Raw genomic sequence first — 25,939 nt, forward strand, 5'->3', positions numbered from 1 at the left:
ATAAAATCAATAATAATTTCTCGATGGCACGCAGATAATTCCTCCGTATATAGTTAATATTATTTATTAACTTTATAATTATATTATTAATTTTATTATCGATAAATCATTGTGTTGTCCCGTTTAACCGACGGTCTCGAATCTCGATTAGCCCCTTTTAACACGCCCCGCTTTATTGTTACGGTATTTTGGGCGCGATAACGCATTGTCTCGCGTCTCCAACGCCTTCCCAGCATCTCGTACCACCCTTCAATACGTTATCGAGGTAGGAGAATACTGCTGCTCAATTATATCGACTATTAACTCTTAACGCTCTAAGAATTACACAGCGAAGACATTTAATACAGAGACACTTAAGACCATGCAATGCTTACATATTTGTACATGTGTCGGTATATGTGCGTACGAGATATATGCGCCTATTTAGGTATACGTTGAACCGCAGACCGCGCCGCCTCATCCCACCTCCTGGAATTCCGCTACGTTCGTCGCACTTTCATATTTTCGTTTCTAATACAACTCCTCTGGGAGGATACTGTGACACGGACGCGCGTCAGCACGCGGCGATGTGCTGCGTGTGCAACGTTCCGCGCTTCATTCATTAACATACCTACGTAATGCGTAGTGAAAAAAGTCACAGATGGGAATCCGTTTCGCGCGCCGTGAAGCCACCTAATCAGGCCCGAGCCGGATGTGCGCGATACGAATATCAATATCCGTTCAAATCAAGACGGAGCGAAACCTAAATTCTTTCTTATATCGTGGATATTAAAGGTCAAGTTCATACAACTGGCCTGATAAGTGATAACACGTTAGATAAGGTGTTGTCTGCCACCGAAAATTGAATTGAATTCCATCGAATTAATCTTCCAGGCAGACAGAAGCTTTCTTCCAACCCGCTTCCGGATAAATCTTAATAGAGAAACTTAAGACGGAGGATCAATTGTCGTGCTCAAGAAATTAAATGTTACAAGCATTCGTCGATCTTTCTCTAAGAAAATATGGAGACTAGGTACACCCTATTCGCAAAAATTCGGTTACCGCAAAAATTCGGATATATTATATTACGCGTGCAAATATATATGTTTCATATGTTCCCGCCTAAATATATATATGTATATATAAACCATTCCTAAGATATAGACTTCAAATTTTATCCTATAATTATCCCTAATCTCTTATCTTATATAATATCAATATGTATTTGGGGATATAAATTTGACAACAATCACGAATAGACTTCTTCCTTTCTGATTCTTTGGCCAAAAATAAATTAATGCCTCAAGAATTTTTGATCCGATGTGCATTTAGATTTCATTACGCTGCTCTCGAACAAAATTGATTGTGCAAAGTCGACTTATTTTGGATCAAGAATTTCTCATCGTCGAAGTCGCAAGTTTTTGATCAGATTCTGTTCGTTTTACCTTCGACGATATAATGATAGGCTCATCTCTTTCGAGACGTTCCTTCTCCCGTGTAAAATATTTAATTCTTCTAGTTTCGGTCGAACGATGTCTTTAAGCAATTATCAACTAATGAGATGTTGACCAAAAATAAATATTCAGAACATGATTGATAAAATAATCTAATAAAATTTGAAATAATATTAAAGAAATTTTTTACAATAAAAAAACAATACCGAACGGAATTCAATAAAGATACAATGTTCACAATAAAATAATCTTAAAGATTATTTAAAATTCCATAAATATATTTAGACAAAAACTTGTTTTATAATATTTCATATTTATTATTTTGTCTAATAAACTTTCGCGTTCCGAAATTTACAAATTAGCATCACCCTTCATTCAATCAATTCAACAAAATTGCACTAGCCCTTTTCATAGTAAACATCACTTTTCTTAAAGTAATTTTAATAATTTATGAATTTATGTAATACACTCTTATGTTTTAATATATATGTAATTTCGGATATTTGTGAAGGAAGATATTGTGTCGCGCGTTCTGGACTTAGAAAATTAATTAAGCATAGAATCAATCATTATTTTAAGACAAGATAATTAATATCTACGAAGTTAAGGGTATAAATCTTACCTGATTTATATTGTATCTCTAGCACGAGGCGACGCCTGAGTGATTTTTTGTTCTTATTTAAGTTATATCCTGAAATCGTTCAATTTTTCATTCGTGATCAGAAAATACAAAACTTTTACGCATTACTTTGCAATCGTTGTTTCACGATTAATCGGAAGTTCTCATCAATTCTCTTGGAATCAATATAATATAAATTAGCTTTTATATAAATAAACAAATATATAAAATGTACATATATAAAATATAAACAATTATCCCGTTTTCTTTTCTAATTCATTGTCATTTAATTAACCCGATCGCACGGAAAATCTACAGTGCCGTCCGTGTTTAAGCACACAATTGAATCTATCATGTTTATCTCTGATTTATCTAGAGATACCATGAAAGATGGATCCGTCTTATCGCCGTTGATAGTATGCCTAATCTTCTCGATTGGTCAAGGAAGATTAAATATCCACTGCAAGTCTGTATTTCATTTTCCTGGTTGTAATCGTTTTTTTTATTTTTCGATATAATAATAATAACAATAAAAATAATAATTAATAATAATAATAATAATAATAATAATTAATAATAATAATAATAATAATAAGAGCAATGATAAACTGGTGCAGACGATAATCGTATGAATAGCCATTATAATATATTAGTACACGTTAAACACTAGGTACGCTTGGTTACATTTAGGTACGGAGGCTTCGTGTGCTTTTCTCTCAGACGATGAAAGAAAGAGAAACAGAAAAGGATAAACATGGAATATATAAAAGCTGTTACAGCGCAGGCATTTTACGAAATTGAACGGACCGATTGATCGCCTGGAAGCCGATCGTTTTTTCCCTTCGAAGGTTCCTCGTCCTCGATCTTTCCGCAATTTACTCGCCGACCGTGTTGACCGACCGTAATAATTAACGTCGCGTATATATTGGCACACTGTCCATTAATTTTACCCTCCCTTCGCCGTTCCACCGACATATTACCGTGCTTCTATGGCAATCGATAAGGACAAAACGAAACCGTAATTGATAGCGAAAATGTCGAAGAATGCCCGGTAGTCTCGCGCGATCTACGTATTTTTATATACAAATAAAATATTTAAATAAATTTATATGTCGCAAATCTCAAAAAGCCCATTACACACCGCAATTATAAATTATACAAACCACAAAATCTCTCAAATGTCTAGCTATAAAAAGAAAACATTGATTAAAACGTAAAATTGGTTAAAACGTATGGATTAAACGTAAGTTATACGATTTAGAGTCGACGTACACATCTCGATAATATTTATATAACACATATAATAAAATATATATATATTAAAAGAAATTTAAATAAACTATGTGCCGAAGACAATAATACATTTATCTGCCGCTAATGACTAAAATACATAACTATTAAATGTCTCGTGAAGTGTCATACATTAATAATCAATTATCTCTCCGCGATCCTGCTATGAATTAATTGTCAGATTGAAGAATTCGCTTACCCCTGAAATTAGCGATCTTATCGAATGTTCAATTAAGAGTAAATGGCAATCAATAAATAATCATTTTGATTATTAATTCCAACGATTATTCAGTACATGGATATAAAAGACATAAGTTTTGGTGCAACCGTAACACACGTAACAAAATCAAGCCTCTAAATTTAAAAGAAAAAAAATTACGATGATCTCGTCCGTTCTTTCGCAGTATTCTTTGTTTTCCTTTTCCGTTTTCGATCAATCAGTTATCTTACACATGTTCGTGACTTATTAATTCTGTCTCCCTGTCTCGTTCTCACTCTGTCTGCCTTCTCCCCCCCTCTCTCTCTCTCTCTCTCTCTCTTTCTCCCTCTCTCTCCCACATCATACACACGTACACACAACACGCGCACACACACACATACACACGCACACAAAACGTGTTACAGAATACCCTTTTCTCTACTCATCCATTTCTCTGCACGAGTACCTGCATCGAATTAATTAAAATCATACGGAACTTAAAAGTCTAATTAACTACAAACGAAGAATTAATGTAATGCTCACAACACAGTGTTACATATGCGTGTATCCATGTGTATGTTTCATTATAATGTATGTGTAGACCGTCATTAATGCGTACGTGTATTATGTCTTATATATGGTGCTTTCTTTACTAGCTTTATTTAATACTCACGTTCGTGTGTATAATTGGCATAATGTTATACTCACAATAATGCTCGCAGATAGCAATAAAAATAATAATAATATAATAATAATAATAATAATAATAACGATAGAGTAAGATGATGATGACACTGATTGATGATAATGACGACGACGACGACGACGACGACGACGATAATGACGACAATAATAATATATATCTATATATTCATATATTCATTCATGTATAATTATTATGTATATATATATATATTTATATATTATATAGTACCGCCGGTTAAATATACTTTTATATTATTGATATATCTGCGTATATATATATATAGATATATAATATATAAATTTTTGTTTAAATTCATTTACTTATACTTAATAATAAAATCATATTTTATATATAGCGTGTACGGTTACATTGTCACATTTGAAAAGTACTTTTCTAGAGCATATAGGGATGTTGGCGTTTCACAGATTCGTTTCAGAGCGGAAAGAACACTAGTGCGCCTACGTCACACTTCCTACTGACTCAGTTCACAAACGCCGACGCCCTTTTTTCTTTTACAGACTTCTCCCTCATCCTATTCTTCTCCTTTCAACCTGGATATATGTATATATAGACTTGTTCTCGCGTCGCGGCGAAAGGCTCTAATCCAAAGACAACGCGCGCGCGCGCGATTAACGTTAAATCGTTCAATACCCTACATCGATTACACACGACAGCGAGAAAAACGTAATACGAGAAACGAAAAGGTCTGTTCACCTACGAATAGTACTTAGTTCCCCTATTCCCTAAGTGAGAAAGCTTAGTCGTCGAACGCGTGATGTATACGCCCCGCGAACTGGTTATGTACGTCGTCTCGCGGTTATATCTGCGGGAGCCTATTTCGCGCGCGGCGAATCTGAACTACGCGGTTTTACTCGAGAAAGTAAAATTTCAGTCGTGAGAGGATGATATATAATCGAGCCTAGTACACCCAAGAGCTCGCTCGTCGATCGATTCGTTACTACCCGTAGCGGCCTAGCCGATCGTCCATATTACGTCGTTCTTCCCGCTTTGCGCCGCGAGAGAGGATATTTCGTTTACAGAGAGAATTAATCGGAATTAGTCGAAAAGAAGCGTATATCCTTTGAGCATTTGATAATCCTTGTCCGCATTTTGTATTTCTCGTATTTCTCGGCGCGGGACACCGCTCGATCACATATTGCGTATAATCTTTCGCAATTGTTGTACAAGCCATGGGAGCTTCGACGCCCGACTGACTTCTCGAGTGCAAAGGGTTGAAAAAAAAAATGTTACTTAATCGTACGAAGCGATATCACAATTGCCAACGTTCTGTATCTGTTACGTAAAAGGAGAGGATCGTCTCTCTCACTTACCAAAATTCACGCGAAATTTATTTCGCGATCTTATCCCCCATGAGAGAGGATGAAGAAAGCAATTCGAACGATACGAAACGCGACGGTATATCGAAAAATGCACGTCACCGTGCACCTTTCAGGCGAGACGGTAAAGAAAGCGGGAGGCACTATCTAGAAACGGACAAAAAAAACGACGAGATCGGCATCGTCGAGGTACTTTACGATACGCTCGACGATGGAGAACACTAAACGGAATTTCATCGAGAAGAGGAATCACACGGAGGGGAGGGCATCATCATGTTCGGGGTCTTAAGGCCACTTCGTCGATCTAATATCCTATTTGAAAGATCGCGCGAGGGACGAGTTTGCTGCGCGAAATCTCACGATTGCATTACGTGCATATGCGTACGCACGCGCGTACTCATATACGTGTGTGTCTCTGTGTGTGCGTTTGTCTTTTTCTTTACTCCGGTTTCGTAAACGGGAAAGGGATATGAAAGGAAAACTCGCGAGAAAAGAGAAGGGATCCTCAATTAATTCCCGCTACTCCCTAGGAATTTGTCGCTCTGTGAATGCAATCATGTGGTCAGCAAATGCAAGTGGACTTTCTTTTCACAACACATCTCGACTTCTCCTCTTTTTCTCTTTCTCGCTCTCTTTCGCTCGTCCTTTCTCTCAATCACTTTCTCACTTCCTCACACTCGCTCTCTCTCTCTATTCTTCTCACACGGATAAAAATATTAAGGCAAAGTATTCATAACTTACACATAAAGGACGTTTGATTATGTTCGTTAGGTGTCTCTCGTTTAGAAGAGTTACAAGTTATTATTAAAAATACTCGCCACTTTAGTTTACCATTACGAGATTAGTAACTTAGCGCCTAAGTGTTAGCCTTATCGTTATACTTAAATAGCTTTTTACGCCTTAAAAAAGTCACGGATTCAATGCGTCCGCTCGTTCGTCCCCAAGCTCCGCAAATTTCTTTTTGTTCTTCGTTATCTTTCTTTTTTTTCTGGGTTTTCTCTCTTTTTTCTGTCGTATTTTTCCTACGTGCTACGTGCCCTTACAATCGAGTGCTCTCCGTCCATTATCGTTCGCCGTAAAGTCCTCGCGATGCGATTTAACGATTGCCGGAGTTCGGAATTAAATTAATTCACGCTGTTCATTGACCGTTTCGGATCTGCACCGCTTGCGAGAAAAAGTTTCGTACTAACGTGACGCGAGGGAAAAAAAATTGCGAGTCTCATCTCCATCGCATTTGTGTCCCGAGCGCGAAACTCGACCTCTGCCTTCCTCAAATTGCAATCGCAGCTCCGTTTGTTCGTGCTGCTTTTGTGGCGCGTTTGACTCGGTCGCGTTATTTTCCGCGACTAGTCTACGGTTAACCTTTGTTGACCCTGTACACTCGAGGGGGGGCTCAGTCGACCGGGGAAATTCAGGGCGACGTGTTCGTCGAGAGCGAGGGAGCTTTCACCGTCATTCACGGGGAAACGTGCGAGGCGCGCCGTGAATTCGAGTCAAAAGCAGCTCTCGTGGTTCACTTCGAGCGGGAGAACTAATTTTTCGCCGTAATAACTCTTCCGTTCACGATGTCACGTACAGACGCTCGGAATCCACGCAAGGATAAGAACGCCCGTATTTTAAAAGGCCCCCGTGTAAAATTTCGATCGCGGTAAACAACATCGGGAAGTTCGGCAATATGACTTACGCCCTGATGCAATAATGGTTCATGGTTCATGGCATCGCGTTTTTTTCTTTTTTTAAGATGTCGCGGTTTTTCTTATTCTAAACCAAATAGTCCATCCCATCCAAGATAAAATATTTGTAGCGCTGTTTTAAAAGAGCTGTAATATTTGTTTAATTATTATCAATTTGATTAGTATTCACACTTTCATAAATTTACTATTTTATCTTCCCCGTATAGTCTTTAGCGATATTTAATACACGTATTAAAATTTTGTATGTACAAAATAAAAAAAAAATACGAAAAAATTCTTGACCAGTGATAATTTCTGTCCGACTAAACGCGTATTTAATTATATTCAAGAAATTGACTAGTACGTAGATTTTTTTTTTTAAAGAACATCTTGGTTTTCAATCGTTCGATCTGATTTTATCCTATCGACTGTCGAAGGGACAGTAAAAATACAGAAAAGAAAGATTCGAGAGAGCTAGTCCCACCAAATGCCATTATTATACGATTTTGTATAATACCATTATAATACCATTGTAACAATCGCGTCGCACGGATTTTGCCCGACGCGCGTATATGATGTTCATCTCGCGAGAGAGAGAAATGTTCCTGGCGACCGTTGCCCTCCCAGGTATCGGAGAGAATCGCTCGATACCGGAAATCGAACGTCCCTCAAGTCGTAACTTCAATAATTCGTGGTCATTTTGACGTCGATCCAAACGAACGAGAACACTTGTATAGTTCGCTATAATCCCTACATTTAACACGTCGAAATTGAGTCGATAGTCGATAACGTTCGTGAGACGAATTGAGATTTACGGCAACTTAATCAGTAAGTATAGTCAAGATCGACTGTACGTTATCACAAAGCACTTTCCAGTTTCTCACGTTTTCTCACGCAGTGTTCAAAGTTACGCGACAGTTGCGTCGCGTCTTTTTTTTTAGAAGAATGTGTCTTTTTTTCTCCTTTTTTCCTCGTTTTCTTTAAAAGAAGAACCAACTAGGTAGAGCGATATTTTTCGTTTTTCGAACTTCCGTCTAGAGATTAGAATACGATCGAAAAATATGTGCGAATTGATATCGACAAAGTTACTTTATTGATCCCTCGTAAGTGCGCGCTCGCGATCGATCTTACGAAGTCATCGGCCATTTAATTCGGTCGTTAGCGCATTCGCGACTTTCCCTTCGTTCTCTTGAACGAGGACTCGGTTTAATCGAAGCGTAATGATTAATATCGAGCGAATTAAGAAGTCGACAGATCCTTTCAGGTCACAGGTCGTAAGAACGCGATACGATTTACAATCCCGGTTGGCTGTCGATTGGCATTGGACAGTACGTATGTCGCGATGAATAAGTACAGTGGTACGTCCATAATCATACGCCGAAATCATATCCTTACGGAGAAAGAAATTTCTATCGCGCGTTCCCACCCACTCGATAATCAGACTCTCTTATCCGCGGATTCTGCTCTCGTTTAAAAAAAAAAAAAAAACAGAAGATTGTTGGTCACATTTGGGCTTTCCAAATTTTCAAAATATAACGTTACGAAAACTCGGATATCTTTGTCTTCTTACTTCGGCAGAGATTCCGTCGAACAATACTGCCAAAAACGTATGAATTAACGTAGCAAAGCTAAAATCTAATCGTAGATAAATCCTAAAGGTACAGAATACAGAAATACCACTATAAATCCATGCCTGTTACATGTATATATTGCACATTTATTGTAGCCGTTATAGACAGTGCTTGCTTAATCGATTCCGTCACCATCGTGCGAATCACAAGGAAGTGTGGGACTACAAGACCCGAGATAGCTTCATATCTAATCACTAGGAATCAAAGACTGTCGCGGATTCAACTTATCGTCACATTCAACTGATCCTTAACCAACATTAACTTATAAGATCTTATTCAATTGGTTAAAAATTCATCATATTGTTGCTAAAATGTATTCTTCACCCAATTTCTTTGAGGAAATTCGACGTCCAATACCATTTACGTCAACAACATACCGAATGAATTTTTTTCGCTTTCGATTAAAAGTTAATTAACGGCTAGGAATAACAAGACGATCGGAAAGAAGAGACCTCCTCCTGTTCTCCTACGCCAGAGATGACCGTACCGGGACCCGGGACGCGACTGGCGATATCACCGCGTTTCTTTTTTTTCTCCTTCGCGATAGACACTTGATATCTCTTTCGAAACTCTCGTCTCGAGGTCGCAAGAACACAGAGAGAATCGCTGGGCGAAATTTGTACAGACCAGCGACGAGAGAGAGAGAAAGAGAGAGAGAGAAGCTATCGCTAGGTGAAAGCCCTGCGAAAAGCTGCGAACGACACGCTCGCGAAAGTCGATGACTAGGTTGTGGTATCCGCGACTTCTCGTTTGCGATCGCGTAACAGAATCGGCATGAGCACGGCCAGCCTCGATCTCGGACACATCTCTCTTCGATTTCCTCATTCTATTCCTCTTATACGATCTCTCATCCCCCCTTCCCCCCTCCCCACAGTTTTGCGAAATTTATTCACTAAACTGGCGTGCAAAATGCGCCCGGAAAACATCGCCTCTTAGACAGGTGGCACTTGACAAATACTACTGACTTTCCAAGATAAAACGAAGCTAACGCACGAGGGAAGATAACGTGGAATGATCCAGAAGAACGAGCGAAAGTCCAAGTAAAGTCCTTCAAGACGCGGTCGCGTCGCTTGCGCGATGCCGGCGGACGTTGCGGAGATTCCTCTCGGTCTCGCGAAACCGAAATTGACCGTCTGGGTAATCCAGGCAATTTTCCACGCGGAGAGGATGATGAGCTCCCCCGCGTTCTTACATTACGGACGATGAGCTCGTGAATATTGTTGAATTTACGTCCCCGGTTTAGACGCTTGCGGCAACGTCGTACCGTCGTTTCAGCTGGTTTTTACGTCATAAAAGTAGCGTTCACGTTCAATACTCGGATTTACGGAGGGTTGATCCGTTTTGAGTGCCTACGGAACTTCAACAGTTTCGCATTACCCTAAATAACTTGTTTGCCCTCTGTAAAAAGTAATATAGACCCGTCTTCCCGACGTCTTATATATATACGATTTGTGCTCGACAAACTTAAGATTGGTCTTGCGAATCGGGTACAAAACTGGATACACGTCGGCAAATAAGAATATAGTGGTAATGTAACTGCCGAGCGTGCGCGACTCGACCCGCGATGCGTAAAACACGCCGGCGCCGCTTCGGAATAGCTGATCCCGCGTCCCGTAAGAAAATAAGCGAAGTGTGTCGCGGCTTTATTACAGCGCTTCGGAGGTAGACAAAGCGTTGTTCCGACCCGTGAGAATAATGAAGAAACTCTCGTTAATTTGTTTATCCTAAACTAGACTGACTTTTGTACTTAACAATTTACGAGAGCTCGAATAGCGCCATTCCAAGTTATAGTAGAAACGTGAAAATAGTGTTTGCATATTGGAAACAAAAATGCGCGCACGCGGATTGCGGCGGCGTAAGTATAGTGGTGATAAGTAGTGATTAGTAACGGGTAATAATAGGAGCAGCGGCAACAGTTTAGCAGCGATAACCATAACGATAATAATAGTAATAGTAGCAATAGCGATAGTAATAGTAACGGTAGCAATAAATAGTAATGGTGACACAGTAGTAACACAGCAGCGAGAGTATAATACCGATAATATCAGCGACAGTAACGGCGCGTTGCGGCGTTAATAATAATAGAGTGACGATACCAGTAGCAGTTTCAATTCCGCGATGAATGACTTTAATGATAGCCTATGAGATTGCGGGATATCGCGAAGACGAGAATTTATACGGGGAAAGCAACACGAAATACCCTCGTCCCAATATATTCAATCCGGCACGCTCGTAATTATTTTCATATAGAAACGTACGCGCGCAGAGACATATAAATATCTCTCTCTATCTTGTGTCTCCTTCACCAATTTGAAAATGCATCCCTTTATAGTGGCACAATTTTTTTTTTTTTTTTTTTTAAGATAAATATTGGAAAAGACAGATATTACAATATCATAGGTGTTACCTTTAAGCCATTTAAAGAATTAAACCTGAAATATGCGATCCTGATATACGACGAAACGTTCCTTACACGTAAACTTAAGGTATCACCGACAACCCGAAAGGAAGGGAACACGGTGCAATTGACAATATTGAAAGAAAGAACGGAAGGAAAGTCGTTAATATCGAACAGCCGTTTGCACATAGAAAGGCTGTTATAGAAATGACGCGAACGTCAATCGATATTATCGCACAATAATTTCGTCGTCGCGGATGATGTTCTTTTTTTCGGCGTGACTTATCGATTACGCGGGCGACGGAATTATTACACAATATTACGAAGCATCGTGTTAATCGCTTATCTGAGATATATATCTCGCATGCAAATTGCAGCAGCACGCGAATATCACTTTCGGGCCATTATTGTCGGTAACGGTATTTAGATCGTAAATTCCTCCTTTCCTCGAGATCCAGAACGCGCAAGATTGGCAAGACTTCGGTTTTAATTAATTGGCGTCGATCGGGCGTGTTCGCGTTAATAAATTCGATCAGTCGCGCGCGATATTGCCTCCGAAGCGGATTGTGTGTCAGTTTTCGGAAAGTAATTACCTTTAGAAGTTTATGTTAAATTACATAGACAGCCATTAGGTTACACAAAGTGCTAAATTAGACAACCATTATTGCTAACATTATTATTAATATTATCATTAGTATTAAAGTATTATCATTATTTAGTATTATTATTATATTTTTATTATTGAGGATCAATAGACGTTTTTCGACGAGCTCCCGCAAGATTATCTTATAGATTTAATAAGCTTTTTTAATAGATATACACACAATGAGACCGCCTTGATAACGCTTATACGGGCACTTATAGATTGCATCGAGATTGTTATTACGGAACACAAAGTATAATTATCGAGGACAGCAAATAATCACTACTAAGCGATAAATAACTAGAATTGATGCGATTAGTACTGTTACCGATATTATAAAATACAGTTGACTTCGTCTCCACGATGTAACCGAATAAATAAGTAAATAGCGGAAACACATATGTACAGGAAATTCTCGTTTAACACGAAGCGCGTTATCGCTCTTGCCAAGCGTTTAATCTTATCGCAAGCGTTTAGTCTTCACATTTTACTTGATGTCACATTACAGCATTATCTATTCCGTCCGCGAAGCTACGAGATTAAATCTTGCGTAAATCAGGGGTATGAACAACGGCAACGTAAAGTGTACGCGGCGGAAAATGGTAAATATAATGAATCGTCTTACGATAATTAATATTTTATTGCATTGAAAGGAAAGTCGCCATATATACTGGAACTTGAAATAAAAATAAATTATAATTTATTCAGATTCGCGCGACAATTAGAGAATGTACAATTAATCGTAGGATATAATTAAGATTATAGGGAACGCTACACATAGAAAAGAATTATATTCTTGAAAATCTTTAAACTTTTAGATAGATATTGTTTCTTAGGTCGATAGAGAGAGGATATGGATGGTTTTTTTTTTACCGTACGATTATTTAATGTACAATTTCCTTATATAATTTGTAAAAACAAGGTATATCAGGCATTTCCTAAGTCATTTATAAAAATAAACTTGAGCGCAAACCGTCAATAAAAAACCAGAACAAGATCACACGCCAGTGAATTTATGAGCTTAATATCGAAACAAGTATCTTATTATCTTATTAATTTCAATCGATTTACTCGAAGAGCTCGCATTTTGCGAACGGAAGCCTTAAAAATAATTTAAAGACGCCGAGATCCGTGAAAAAATAAAATTTCGTCTTTTCTTATAGCTTAATATCGAAACAAGTATCTTGGTCGTAATCTCAGTCGATTACACGCACATCCAAGGAGAAAATCTTAGAAATAATTTAAAATCGCGAGGTAAAAGTAACACCTTGTCACAAAAGAGTATTCCTAGAAGAATTCCTTTGAATGCCCTCAAATAAATACATAGATATTTTCCAATTACTGTTAAAATTCATTAATTATTACAGACCTATACCACGATCTTAGTCGACAATTAATTTAATCTTCAGTTGACAATTAATTTAATATCACGTCGCACTTTAATACGTATCGTTTGAATTTTGGATTTCTTTGCGGTTCTCTCGTTCGACGGCGCGGAACGAGCATCGTTCGATATCCTTCGATAAAGCGCGAAAGATCACTTGGAAAGAAAGATCAATCAAAGTCACGCTCTGCGCACCGCCAACGCGTTATAATTTCACTTTTTTACAGAACAGGAGAGAAACTAATTAACACACGGTAAACATTATCTTTCTCGGCCCCGAAAGACACTGACGGTCTCTCTCGATAGAATCGAGGCCCCGAACGAAATTACGAGAAGAAATTAGGCGATCTAAGTCACTGCGTCAACGTATGAAGATCTAAGTGCGGATAACCGAAGAAGTGTATTGATGAATCAAGGCAAACGCGGCAGACACGATGGCGAAAAACTATGACGACTAACAAAGCGTTACGAGCTACACGATAGAACGATTATACTTTTATACGGTATAGAAAAATAAGTATGAACGCTTACGGACTAAGATGGCATGTGACACACTTAGAATTTTGCAGACTATTCTTCACCCCCGGGAGCGACAGCCGTCTAAGTTTTTTTTTCTTTTTGGGAATTAGGCTGAAGACACCACCCCCGGTGTAATATGAACGAAACGAGGTAAAGGCAGGAGAGTTGAGGGGACGGGCAAAGAGTACTGTTTCGATCTACAGCGGAAAAATCGTCCCCGACGATGATCTATACGTGACTGACGTTGCGTGGGTGTTTTATAGCGCGATGTCATACAGGGATTTCTGGCATCGATGCACGGATCTGCGTATATGGAGCGCGTCGCAAATCCCGGTTACCTGCTAAATAGACGCTGATACACACGTCGCTGGAAATACACGTCGCGTTTTACACGAGACGCGAGAATTACGAGATGTTTTATAAAACCCTTACCACCGGTTTCAGGTACATCGAAACACAGCAGGATGCAGCTAACTCTGTATGCAGAAACATAAATGAAGTCGTACATATTGGATATAGCGTAGTATAAAAAACGAAAAAATTAGCAGCGGTGCCAGCGGCACGTTTGCTCCAGTTAAGAGTAAATTCTAAAATTAACGTACTCATCCGGTGCACGAATAAAACACTATTTTTCACGTTAAATAACCGCACGGATATGCTAGGATTAATGCGAAATAAAAGAATAAACGATGATGTATACTTTGATTCGGCTGTCGCAAACGTTTCACCGCGTGGAATTTCGGAGAAGAGTAGATGAATGAAAAATTGCAAGTAATTCTGACTTGCGGTCTTGCCTCAACAGCCACGCTTTATCTTCCGTACGATCGCGCGTCGCGGTCGAAGACAGCGCGACGCGGCTACTGTCGCGGTGCGCGCGGCGTTGTCGCAACGTGCAATCGTAGATATCTCGATACAGGATAAACAGTACTTCACTCGGCGGTATACTAAACGCGCGAACGCTACAGCGTACACGGACGAGCGTGAAATTACGAGTCACGGATATGTAGGATAGAATAAGACTCTTTAAACTTAAAGTGCGTTATACAACTAATTCACTACACCCTTACAAAGAGATTGAGATTGAGTGGAAATGCGCGAGAGCATTCTCTTACAACCTTCCACGCGAGAGCATAGTACTTTTGCCCGAAGAATGAAAAGAAGTGGAAACGGGAGGAGGGGGAGGGGAAGAACGAAGGGAGATGGAGTCCCTAGAAGACGCACCCCTTGGATCTCGTGACGATAGTTTCCCCCCCGAACAGTTATCTATCCTAAAACGCGAAATTTACGTTGTACATCTCTCGATTTCGCACATTTTTGGTCGTTTTCTCTGTCACACGGGTTTCTTTTCCTTTTTTTTTTTTGTTTTTTGCATTTTTCTCTTTTCTCTCACTTTATCCGCAAAACCTCCGAACACGTACACACACTCTCCCGGATTATCTCTTACGTATATATGTAGAGTTCCCCTTAAATATATATATATATATTCTAGATATACCTTAAGGACTAACGCGAAAAGAAGGACAAACGCCAACTATACTCGTTAGAATGAACGTCTGTCTTATCGGACAAGACACGAGAATATCACATTGCAGATGTATATGTATGTGTATGTGTATGTATGTGGGTATGTTAATTCCTCTTCTTTCTTTTTTTTTTTAATTCTTAACGTCGCTTAAGAGCTAAGGAGTCCTTATTAGTTTTTTACACCTTATGACAATGGGCGCGCGTGCGATGTGTGCGTATATACGTGCAAATACAATATGCGAATACCGATCTTTCTTTTTTTCTTCGTTCTGCTCTTTTCTTTGTCTTTTCGATCGACGTCGCGATCGATTTCCTCGCCGGATTTTGATATCGTCGCGATGATCGCGACGAGGACGAAACGTGATTCGCGAAGATCATTGTAGCTCGATGAGGAATCCAACGTCGGATATTTTTCTGTTTTTTTTTCTTTTTTTGTTTTAAGTTGACGCTCCGTGTTTTACGCGTTTTAAATACATTATTATTACGCTAATGGTATACGCGTTCGAGAAGTAAGTAATGTTTCGTGGAAGGCTCTGCATGGGTCGTAAGAACATCCCGTTCACACGCGAGGCACTCTAAGCCGGTCATCCCTCGGCGGAGGGAGACAAGTGCTTGGAATAATCACCGATTAAATTATACGCTTGCATACGACGCATTTAAGCCTTCGTTTTACCCTTTATTGCCCTTTTTGCTTCTCGCCAGTATATCTGACCTCCTAGAACACGTACTGCGAACACTCGTTTCCGCACGCGAAACATCTGGAATAATATTTCGGATTTATACAATATTGCGTTCTCAGAGAAGAGACCGCAGCGACTATTTCATCCCTTAAGCAATATCGGAGCTATCGGAAAAATCTGTACGTTTCTGTGGACCGCGAACGTGTCGCTTGCTTCCGTTGCGGCTTTACGGTACGTCGATCGTCGGACTCTCGTAATACTCGGACCGATTGCACGGTTTCACGCTCTATTTCGATATCTCTCAATCCCTCGTCTGCGAGGGGTTTGTAAGCTGAATTACGCTCGTCTCGTATATACGTGGCAAAAAACGTGATAAACAAAGATAAAACAAAAATAAAATAAAACCGATAAAGTTAATCTAAAACGTTTATTTTTACAAAGTCCATGAGGGTAACTTAAATTTTCTTTTGTTGTAAATCATATACTGATACACAACAGATACTCGCTATTATTTCACTTCCTCGTCATCAGCATACAGGATTGCATCTACCGGTCATTTTTTTATACACAGGATATTCAGTCTATAATGCTTATATATAATCTTAGTTTACAATAACGCATGTTTCACAATAAAAGTTTGTTTTGTACGCGAAGAATTGATCTTTTTGTATATATATTGCTACAAATATCAGTTATATCTACTACAAATATTAAATAAACACATTGCGCAACATTACATCCATCCGCACGATTATACTCGGTGCCTGATTTAATGAGCTAATAAAAATTATTACAACCCAATGATATCACATTAAACGATGTGTAGTTCGTTATCGTGAAAGCCGAAGAATATATAAAATTTACAACATAACTTGAAATGTAAAATTTAATAAAAATGCTTTAAAATGATATAAATGTAACAAGAAATTGATGTGTGCTTTTCAGTATGCTACTTTTGGTGTGCCGTATGCTGAATGCTCAATATTCATATGAACTTTTGAATCTTCTTTTATGCAATCCTTAATACAATTTCAAGCTGGTATTAACGCATTATCTGTGGGTAACGAAATATTCCGATTTTTCAATCCTGATAATTAATTTGCGTGCGTCGATATATTAATAATCGAAATACTCCAAGAATGCTTCAGAAAATGTGGAATATTCCGGGATTCACAGATAATGTATTAAAATAAGCCAATCACAAAATTATAACGCATATGATAACTACCTATAATTCTGTAACACTGACATATAATTATTTAATAATCTCTTAGTATTTATTTCTTTAACTTTGCTCCTGTTGTTAATCTAATTTATCAATTTTGAGACATGTAATACGCGTTCCGTGAAATTTATTTCAAATAAATATCGCAACCCCGATCTCGAACACTTCCAGTTTCCAAATATTATTCCAGTTGTCCGCACACGAAATAAGTATATTCAGTATTTAGTAATTTTATCTCTCGAAAGATATTTAAGCGCTATTTCATCAAAGTAACTTTTTCTGCTTCGCGAGGTTTCATGTTCAAACGTTCTATTTAAGCTAATTCTGCATCCCTATTTTCTCGGAGTGGTTCTTTTTTTCTTTATCTCTCTAATAAGTACTTTAACCACGTGTCTTTTAGTCGCACAGGAAATAACATCGTAAGCATGTAACAGCATTGATTTACATATAAGAATTTATATTAAAAATATAATACCAGACAAATGAGAAGGACTTTGTTCTGTACAAGCGAATGTGACAAGTGAGACTAGAAATTTCGGAACATAATTGTTTATATATGACTATAAACAAGCATTTTAAACAATTTTGGGTTTAATACCACCGGATTTAAAGTCCGATCATCGATATTAATATCATGAGTCCTGTGTGAATGTGTGTATGTGTGTGTGTGCATATGTGTTTGTGTGTAATGTGTCCCAGGCATAATACTGTTGTTCAATAATCAAAACAATCCGAGACAAAAACTGGGAATCCTAGATAATTTTATAAGACAATGACTGAAAAGAATACTTTGCTTGAAATACGCAAAAAAACGCTACCGCTAACCATCTTTCGAATCTTTTCAAGGTTCTTTTTCATCGATCTCTGAATTCCCAGGAGAGTCGCTTATTTCTAAGTCTATTTTCTAAGCTGCTTGCCAAATAATTAACACCGATTAATGCTAATCCCGATTAACGAGTTTTCTTTCCTACGTCTGTTACACGTGAGACAATAACATACGAAATAACTCGTTAATGCAAATTTAACTCAGTAATTAGTTAACTGTCAACACAGTTCACTGTTCAATACGAAACTGTTCGATTTCTCTTCACAGGACACTTCCTTTTCTCGTTGCATTCTGTTTCGTGGGCGTAAATTCCAGTAAGTATATGATATCAAGTGGAAACGAAATGCACTGACGCTCTATATATACATACATATACGCGATACTAAATTAGTGACTCAATTACTAGGAAACGCGTGGTGCGGAAATGCAACAATGATATACGATACTCGAGAGCAAGTTGACTAAAATAACAACCAACAGTTCTCTAATATATATATATATAGTATATATAGCAAATATAGTCCTCGTGCATAAACTACGTTTACGCGACGACGTAATTATCTAGAAGCACGAACCCGAATCGATACGTACAATTAGTAGACAAGTTTTGGGGGCAATTTCCTACAATCTAGAATCAATTTTCGGGACTAATTGCGTGACGGTATTTTCCTAAGTGAAGCACGATTACATTGATGCGAGTGAATTAGCCGGATCACCCCCCTCCCCCGACTTTCTCAAAAAATAAAACCAAGCTTGCTTTCATCGTAATGAGCGGCGTGTTTATGAAACAATTAAAAGTAATGATTAAACGGCGTTGGCGTCCGCTCGAAGTTCCAATTTGATTACGCGCGTGGATCCGACTAGGACTAGTTTTTAAGTGACACCAGAGAGACAAAGCAGACCCCTTAAACTACTGATCCAATACACCCTACATATATGGTCTAATTGAAAGATTTTATTCCTAATGCGCTTCGGAAATTTTCGGACGACTTGGTGCCGAAGAAGAAAGAATCAACGCGGGCGGGGGACGAATCAATCGCGATTGGCTACAGCCACCATCAGCCCGGATCGCAATTATGGTCCACGATAGATTTTCTCGTTACGTAAGCTGACAGTACGACATTGCGATATTTCCGTACAATAGCTAATACTGTACGATAGCTAGTTGCCATTGTACCGCGGTACACGCTAAGTGGTATGGTATAACACGACAATACCGGCTTACAGGGAACACGAGATATAGATATTCTTTTTCTCCTTCTTACGGACCATAGCTGCATCTCGGGATCACGGCTGTAGGAAATCGCGACTGTCACGCGCGCGGCTCTATCGAATGGACAAATCGCTCGTCTAACGATTTGCCGTAGCGATGAAACCGTTGTCACGTGGAAGGAAATACTGGCTCGTCGTAATAAGCGTCAGCGCGATTTCTAGACATTGATCCCTCGTAGCAGCGATACTTAAAAAAAAAATCACATCAGAGCGACAGCGTACATCGTCACGAGTTAAGCTCTATAAAAATGTCAAGTAGGAGTACAATGATCGATCTTACATATAGTTACATAACACTCGAAAGAAAAAAGGGAAGGCACACACAAGCGAAGACTATTATTCGCGTAAAAAGAAAGCGGAAAGAGCGGAATGACGGTGCAACGGCAGTGCGATATGTCCTAATTAATAATTAATTATAATTCTACGTAAGCGTCTTGACGAGCTATTGCACATGTGTTATATTATACACAATCGCGTGCGATGTAACGAGGCATTAAAAATACTGTTATATACGATTATTTGTACCATTATTGTTGCAAATTGATATGAAGCGATTGTCGCTCCGATATAAATGCGAACCTTCCTGTTTACGAACGATTGAGAAATTACAGGATAAAATCTTGTCGGGAGGACAAAATCGAGTTTCTTTTCTATCGAGATAGCGCGATCCTCGCGGAATCGCTGTTTCACAAGTTTCGCTTCACAACTTGTTGAAGGATTATTTATCACATACGACATGCATCGAGTAATGAAACTCTTTTGTTTGGAACGTTCGCTTTTCAGTATTTTTCTATCGATAGAGATATCAATGTAACGAACAAAACAGATATATTAAAAAAGCACTGCCATTCCACGATCATTTTCGTTATCCTGAAGTATTTCCAGTACAGAACAAACTCTTATGAGCTACAGATTTGTCTGCCTCTTTTTATTTATTTCGTTTGTATAAAAATATTTTGCTTTAATAGTAATGTCATAAAATATCATTGCATAAAATTCGAGCGTAAAAAATCAACGTAAATGCATTTCTAAAACCGATTTTTCAACTCATTTTCTCGTATCGTGTTTCAATTTCTGCAAAAATTGATCAATGCTATATAAATGAAAACTAAACGCTAGGTATTGTACTCGATATACATATGTACAAATTAAAAGCCAAATTAGAAATAAGGGTCGCGTGTGAATCTCACACTATCAGAATGATATACGAATAATTTACTTCTCCGTCCCCATTAACACAGTTTTCTTTTCCTGCCTTCTGACACTTTCCTATCTCTTTTTAGCTGCTATTAACCACCAATACTCGTGTGTGTCTGTGTGTATTAACGAATTTAGTTATTATCTTACGTCCGCTAGTCAGTCCATTTTTATCGAATTTATTTATTTATTTATCATCTCGCGATTGTGTATTTTATTTATATATGTATCTGTGAATGTGTATGTCGTATGTTTGTGTAAAATTCATCGAATAATGAAAGGCAACGAGTTAGAAAGATTAAAGTTAACTTGCGTTAGATTATAATTAAGCGATAGGCTACACGCGTCGGTATCATTAAAGTGTTTATCATTTAAAAATTATAGTTTTTATATTATTCCTTTATTACCTTATTATCGCATAAAAAGTACGCGCGCAAATACGCATGTGTATGTATGTGAATGTGCCTTATCCTCTCGCACGCAGCACCTAATGCGCGTCTCGTACAATTCCATCGCGACGATCGATCGAATATGTTTTAGTCAATTGTGTATGACATATATACGCACAAGTTTCACGCACGCACATTTACAAGTACGCACTTTGCACCTTTCGGGAGCTTTATATATAATATATTATATATATCTCTACATTATCAAAGTCAATGATTCATTTCCACCAATTCATTTACATTTTCACTGACTCTTAATCAGTTACTCCTGATTGGTTGATTTCTAATTGATCATTAATTCAATCACTATTATTAGAGATATCATTATTTTTATTATTATTATTACTGTTATTACTTACGTACGCGATTGAAATTTATTAATTAAACTTTATGGTATAGTATTAATATTAAAATCCATTGGATTATATCGATTACTCATACCGTTACTCACACCGCAAGAGACCCTAAACAGCTAAATATAAATACCTTGGCTGTAAATCACTGTTATCACAACAAATTAGCATTAGGTTGACCGATTTCATCTTGGCTAACTCGGAGAAAAGTTTCCCCCCCCCCTTTGATTCTCAAAATTAACGGCCCTTCGTACTTTAAATATTATTCAATCCCTCGATTAGCCTTTCCCGTAGCGTAAATTAGCATGTGTGCTAACTTACGCTACCTTGCACTTAAAATGTTTACCGAGGCAAAGAAGAAAACTGTAATGAAAACATGTCTGCAGGTATTGAGAAATGCAAACGAATGATTCGCTTATTTCACTATCACACCACGCTCCGTGCTTTTTTGTGAAAGCAAGCAATTGGATTTTGCTTTTACTTTTCGTTCATATGTTCCCTCTATTCTGTCCACTGTAATCGTTCGTACGTTCACTCGCTCCATCTGTTATCTCATCTCTCACGTCCATTCTGCCTCACTCACTCCATTGTACATTTCTTCTTCTTTTATACCTGCATTCATGAATTTAAGTCTTCAAACACTTATATTTTAAGTTTACATTCTTAAAATCTATTATAGAACTGTTAGAACGCCATTATATATCTTGCCCCGTTTAAAAATGCCTATCTTTTAATCTAATCTTTTTAAACGTCTTAAAATAATTATTTAAAGATTTCATTCAAAGAATTATTTTGTCAATTTGCGTCAGAACTTATCACCCACAAATACAACTATAGTGTTACTTAGTTATTAGTATCAATAGTTCATAATCATAAATTTAGGGTATGTAGCATAAGCGTGCAGCATAAGTTCATATAATAATTATCTTTATACCTAATACAATTTTCCCACATATTCCCACTCTACTTATCGCACACTACTAAACTTTGTTAAGTAAAATGTAAGGAGGCGTTATGCTATACCATACATATACATATTACATACATATATGTATGTACAGGGGGAGGGGTATGTCTGTGTTACTATATAACATAGTAATGGGAGATTTATGAGATTTATATCGTACCCTTGGAAGTAGTCGATCACGCAATTCGCGAAGCGTAAATCAATTCGACAGCCTTCGATTTTTTTCGTTTAAGTACGTTCCATCGATAAATCCGATCTTGAAGGCAGTAAGAAATTTATTTTCAACTAAAATGTCAATTTGATTAAAAATTTATTTCCCGTCGTCTTCGATACGCCAACTTGAAAGAAGCGACGTAACAGACGGAATCTGTAAATGAAATCCATGGATGGATTATCCATGGATTGTTATAACAGATGGAATCGATCTGAAAATTTAAGCGATCACACACTGCCTTACTTTCATCATCCTTAAATACTACCGTCTTAATACTACTACTCTATCTAGCCTGTGTGTTATCGCTTAAAAATTCGTCTTCTCGACTTGCGTGGCAGCCTACTCTCTCAGGAATACGATATAATTATGTACAGAACGACTCTCATAAGCAGCGCTTCCACTACTTCATCTTTTTTTTTTCTTTTTTTTTTTCTTGTATTGTTTTTGCAAGGGCAGCTCACATAGTCGTCATAATCGCATCGTCGTATTTTTTACCACTTCCACTTGAACCCTATTTACGCTACACAATAATTATGAATACCTTAGATTATGCAATCTTACGAAAATATTAAAATTAAATATTACGCATGACAACACTGGCCGACAGAGTCGAAGCGACGCGACCGGCGGAACCACGCGGATTTCTCATCTCGCGGCCTCATCATGGACCGATGCACCCCGTCGTATAATGCGCGAAATATGTGACTTTTATTTTGATGATGTCTCCTACGAGAAGTGATCTCTCTCATTCCCTCACCTCTTTCTTTCTTTTCCCCTTGGAAGGCAACAAATATAAAAATTCCCAATGTTTTTTGATTTACTGATATACGCCAAAGGATATAGTGGTCCGGTATCCGCGAGGCTCGACCGATCGCATGGAAGCGGCGGAATCATTGTCGACCAATGCTACTATGTACGTTTCCTTAGCTTGGCGTGTTTGACATTTGCAAGCATGCAGGTTCAGTCATGCGTGGCAAACGTGTATGATCAGCGTGTGTGTATATGTAGTTGTTCACTTTTATTGCGCGCGTCTCGCTGAACAGCGTCCTGATTGTTTCTTTTTTTCCTTCTAGTTTCATATATGCTTATATATGTAATATAATATATATATCTTTCTCTCTTACTCTTTTTTCTACATCTTTCAGTTCACGAAGGAAAAAAAGCCGTCTCTTTCACGTCGTTCGCGGTTGCGCCAGTGATTGATCTCGCGAAACGTTCCCGGAAAAAAAAAATCCTCCACCGACACGGAGAAGCGAAAAATAAAAAGGAAACTGTTGTGCATGAGTAAATAACGGTTCGCTTGTTCGTCGTTTGGTTATCAGTCCATTCAGGTACCTTTGACGTTGAAGAGAAAAACTAATTTAATTCATCCTAGACCGAGCTCCGCAATGCGCCCGTAATAAATGCCATACATTCGTAACATCGCCATTACTCGCGTTGCGATCTTACGCGGATCATCGTGATTCCTCGAGTTCGAACATCACTAATGAGAAGCGTAATATGCTACGTACCGGTAATCAGTACGCAGTGCTCATTACTCGTCTTCACGTTTACTTTAATGTAAACCCGACCTTTCAACCGCTTTATTAGCCGTTTCGTCAGCACTTTTCTCGGTCTTACCTCGTCCTCGAATCTTCATCTCATCCGTTTTTTCCCCCGTTCCTTCTTTCGCATGTATTTCTTCCTTTTTTTTTCATTTAAACTCTACGTTAATAAATGGTAAAGAGACACACTGGACATTGGCACGACAGGTGGCATCTAGATTTAATATAGAATAAAATTTACGTTATTGCGATAACATTTGGTATCGTTGCGTCGTTGCCCAGTTGATCTGATATCCCTGCATTCCTCGTTTCTTCCACATTCGTGGGGGGTCCGGAGAGTGCAGTGGGGGGTGGGGTCGGGGTCGGGGCAGAACACCAGGCAGCGACGTCAATGCTTGTTTTTTTTTAAGGTTTCTTTCTTTTGATTAGATTGATACAGTCTACGTTTGATACTCGCTGCAGTCTTCAGAACTGTCCAGCAAAAATGGAACACTCTTTGACCTGATCAGAGACCCTCGGCCGATAAATCTTCATTGAAAAGCGCCTGCCATTCATAATAAAATGGCAGAGAGCGCGGAGTTCTCTTTTTGTTTTCTTCATCTTCCTTCTTCTACACGTTACCTTCAGATTAGAAATGCTTACTAGAGATTGGCTTGGAACGACGAGAACGCCACTTCGTCGTTATACATCGTGGCAAATCGCACGCAATACACGCACCAATATGTTAATGAAGAGACCGTTGCAATTGGTCCAACTTGATCTTCCGCAATCCGTAAATCTCCTCGAAGTAATGACGCGACCGCAAAATTCACATTTGCAAGTACCTTTCTTTCTTGTCGAGTGTTCTTTATGAATGTGTTATATGTGTAGAGTGTAGTTTGTCATGTAAAATTAGATATTTATCGCACGATTTGGCTGTATGCCGCTGCGATTTTTTTTTTGCTTACGCGTGTTCTACTCAAGGCGGATACGAGGGTAGTAATTTTTTTTTTGTTAAGTAACTCGTTATAGTAATTGCGTTTCTTAGCAATATAATTGACGTTTCGTGAAGACCTCGTCCGTCTCATTCTCTCTCTCTCTCTCTCTCTTTCTCGCTCTTTCTCTTTCACACCGTCTATCACTCTCTAAGCTCCCCCTCCCATTCCCTCATCCTCTTACATGCTCAGCTTCTCCTATCATCAACGATTACACAAGCAGACACATCTCGTATCCGCTTTAGCCAAAGACACTGATCAATACATGATAATACTAAGATATACAAAATGTAATCATGTAATCTTAAAGGAATGAGAGGCGGGGATCAGAAGGGAAGTAATATGCATTCGATCACGAAGTTTGCGTCAGCCGAGCTGCATATCTGGACTTGCGTAATAAGCAAGTGAATTTTTCAATTATTTGACGAGATTTCGGGCGGATGGCCTCTCGTTCTCTACATCGACTCACCTCCCAAAAGATCTCCCGGTAAGTACGAGGTGAGAGAACTGGGAGTTGCTCGTTGCTGATCGCTGTTGTCAATTCCCGCGTTACTCCACAGGGAATTGCTGGTGGGCGGAGCGCCCCAGAGCTGACTAGAGCTGCCTCCCCATGTATCGGGCGGCGGGCCAGCTTTGTTAGTTGATCTAAGGCCCCATCCGGCTCCTCCAGAACCGCCGGCCTGTTGCTGTCCACCATGGCCGAGTTGCTGCAGAATCGCAGTAACCTCGTTATCTCCAGGCGACTCGGCGAATATCGTTGTGTTACCCAGGACGCAATTGTTTAGGGCTCCTTGAGCCTGAAAAACAAAATCGACAATCTCGTGAAATATTTCAGCCACTAAAAGATAATTTGTTAACAAATATTAAAACTAGTAAGAATTT

At 38.7% G+C, this 25,939-nt stretch overlaps 1 protein-coding gene and 1 long non-coding RNA gene across 8 annotated transcripts in view; one reads left to right on the top strand and one right to left on the bottom strand.

Annotated features, from left to right (window-relative positions):
* The first annotated feature begins 3,087 nt into the window (after positions 1 to 3,087).
* Positions 3,088 to 4,401, top strand: LOC139812762 (uncharacterized). The gene is made up of 2 exons (XR_011731929.1): positions 3,088 to 3,460; positions 3,524 to 4,401. It is a non-coding gene; the product is annotated as an uncharacterized lncRNA (long non-coding RNA).
* Positions 4,402 to 6,016: 1,615 nt separating this feature from the next.
* Positions 6,017 to 25,939, bottom strand: part of Gw (trinucleotide repeat containing adaptor protein gawky) — a 46,983-nt gene continuing 27,060 nt past the window's right edge. For all 7 annotated transcript variants that reach the window (XM_071777852.1, XM_071777851.1, XM_071777845.1 and 4 more), the window contains exon 16: positions 6,017 to 25,854. In XM_071777852.1, coding sequence (XP_071633953.1) covers positions 25,513 to 25,854 — 342 coding nt within the window. In that variant the 3' untranslated portion in view covers positions 6,017 to 25,512. The remainder of the gene's footprint in view (positions 25,855 to 25,939) is intronic.

The sequence above is a fragment of the Temnothorax longispinosus genome, chromosome 5, assembly GCF_030848805.1.
Source record: "Temnothorax longispinosus isolate EJ_2023e chromosome 5, Tlon_JGU_v1, whole genome shotgun sequence".
Classification (NCBI taxonomy): Eukaryota; Metazoa; Arthropoda; class Insecta; order Hymenoptera; family Formicidae; genus Temnothorax; species Temnothorax longispinosus.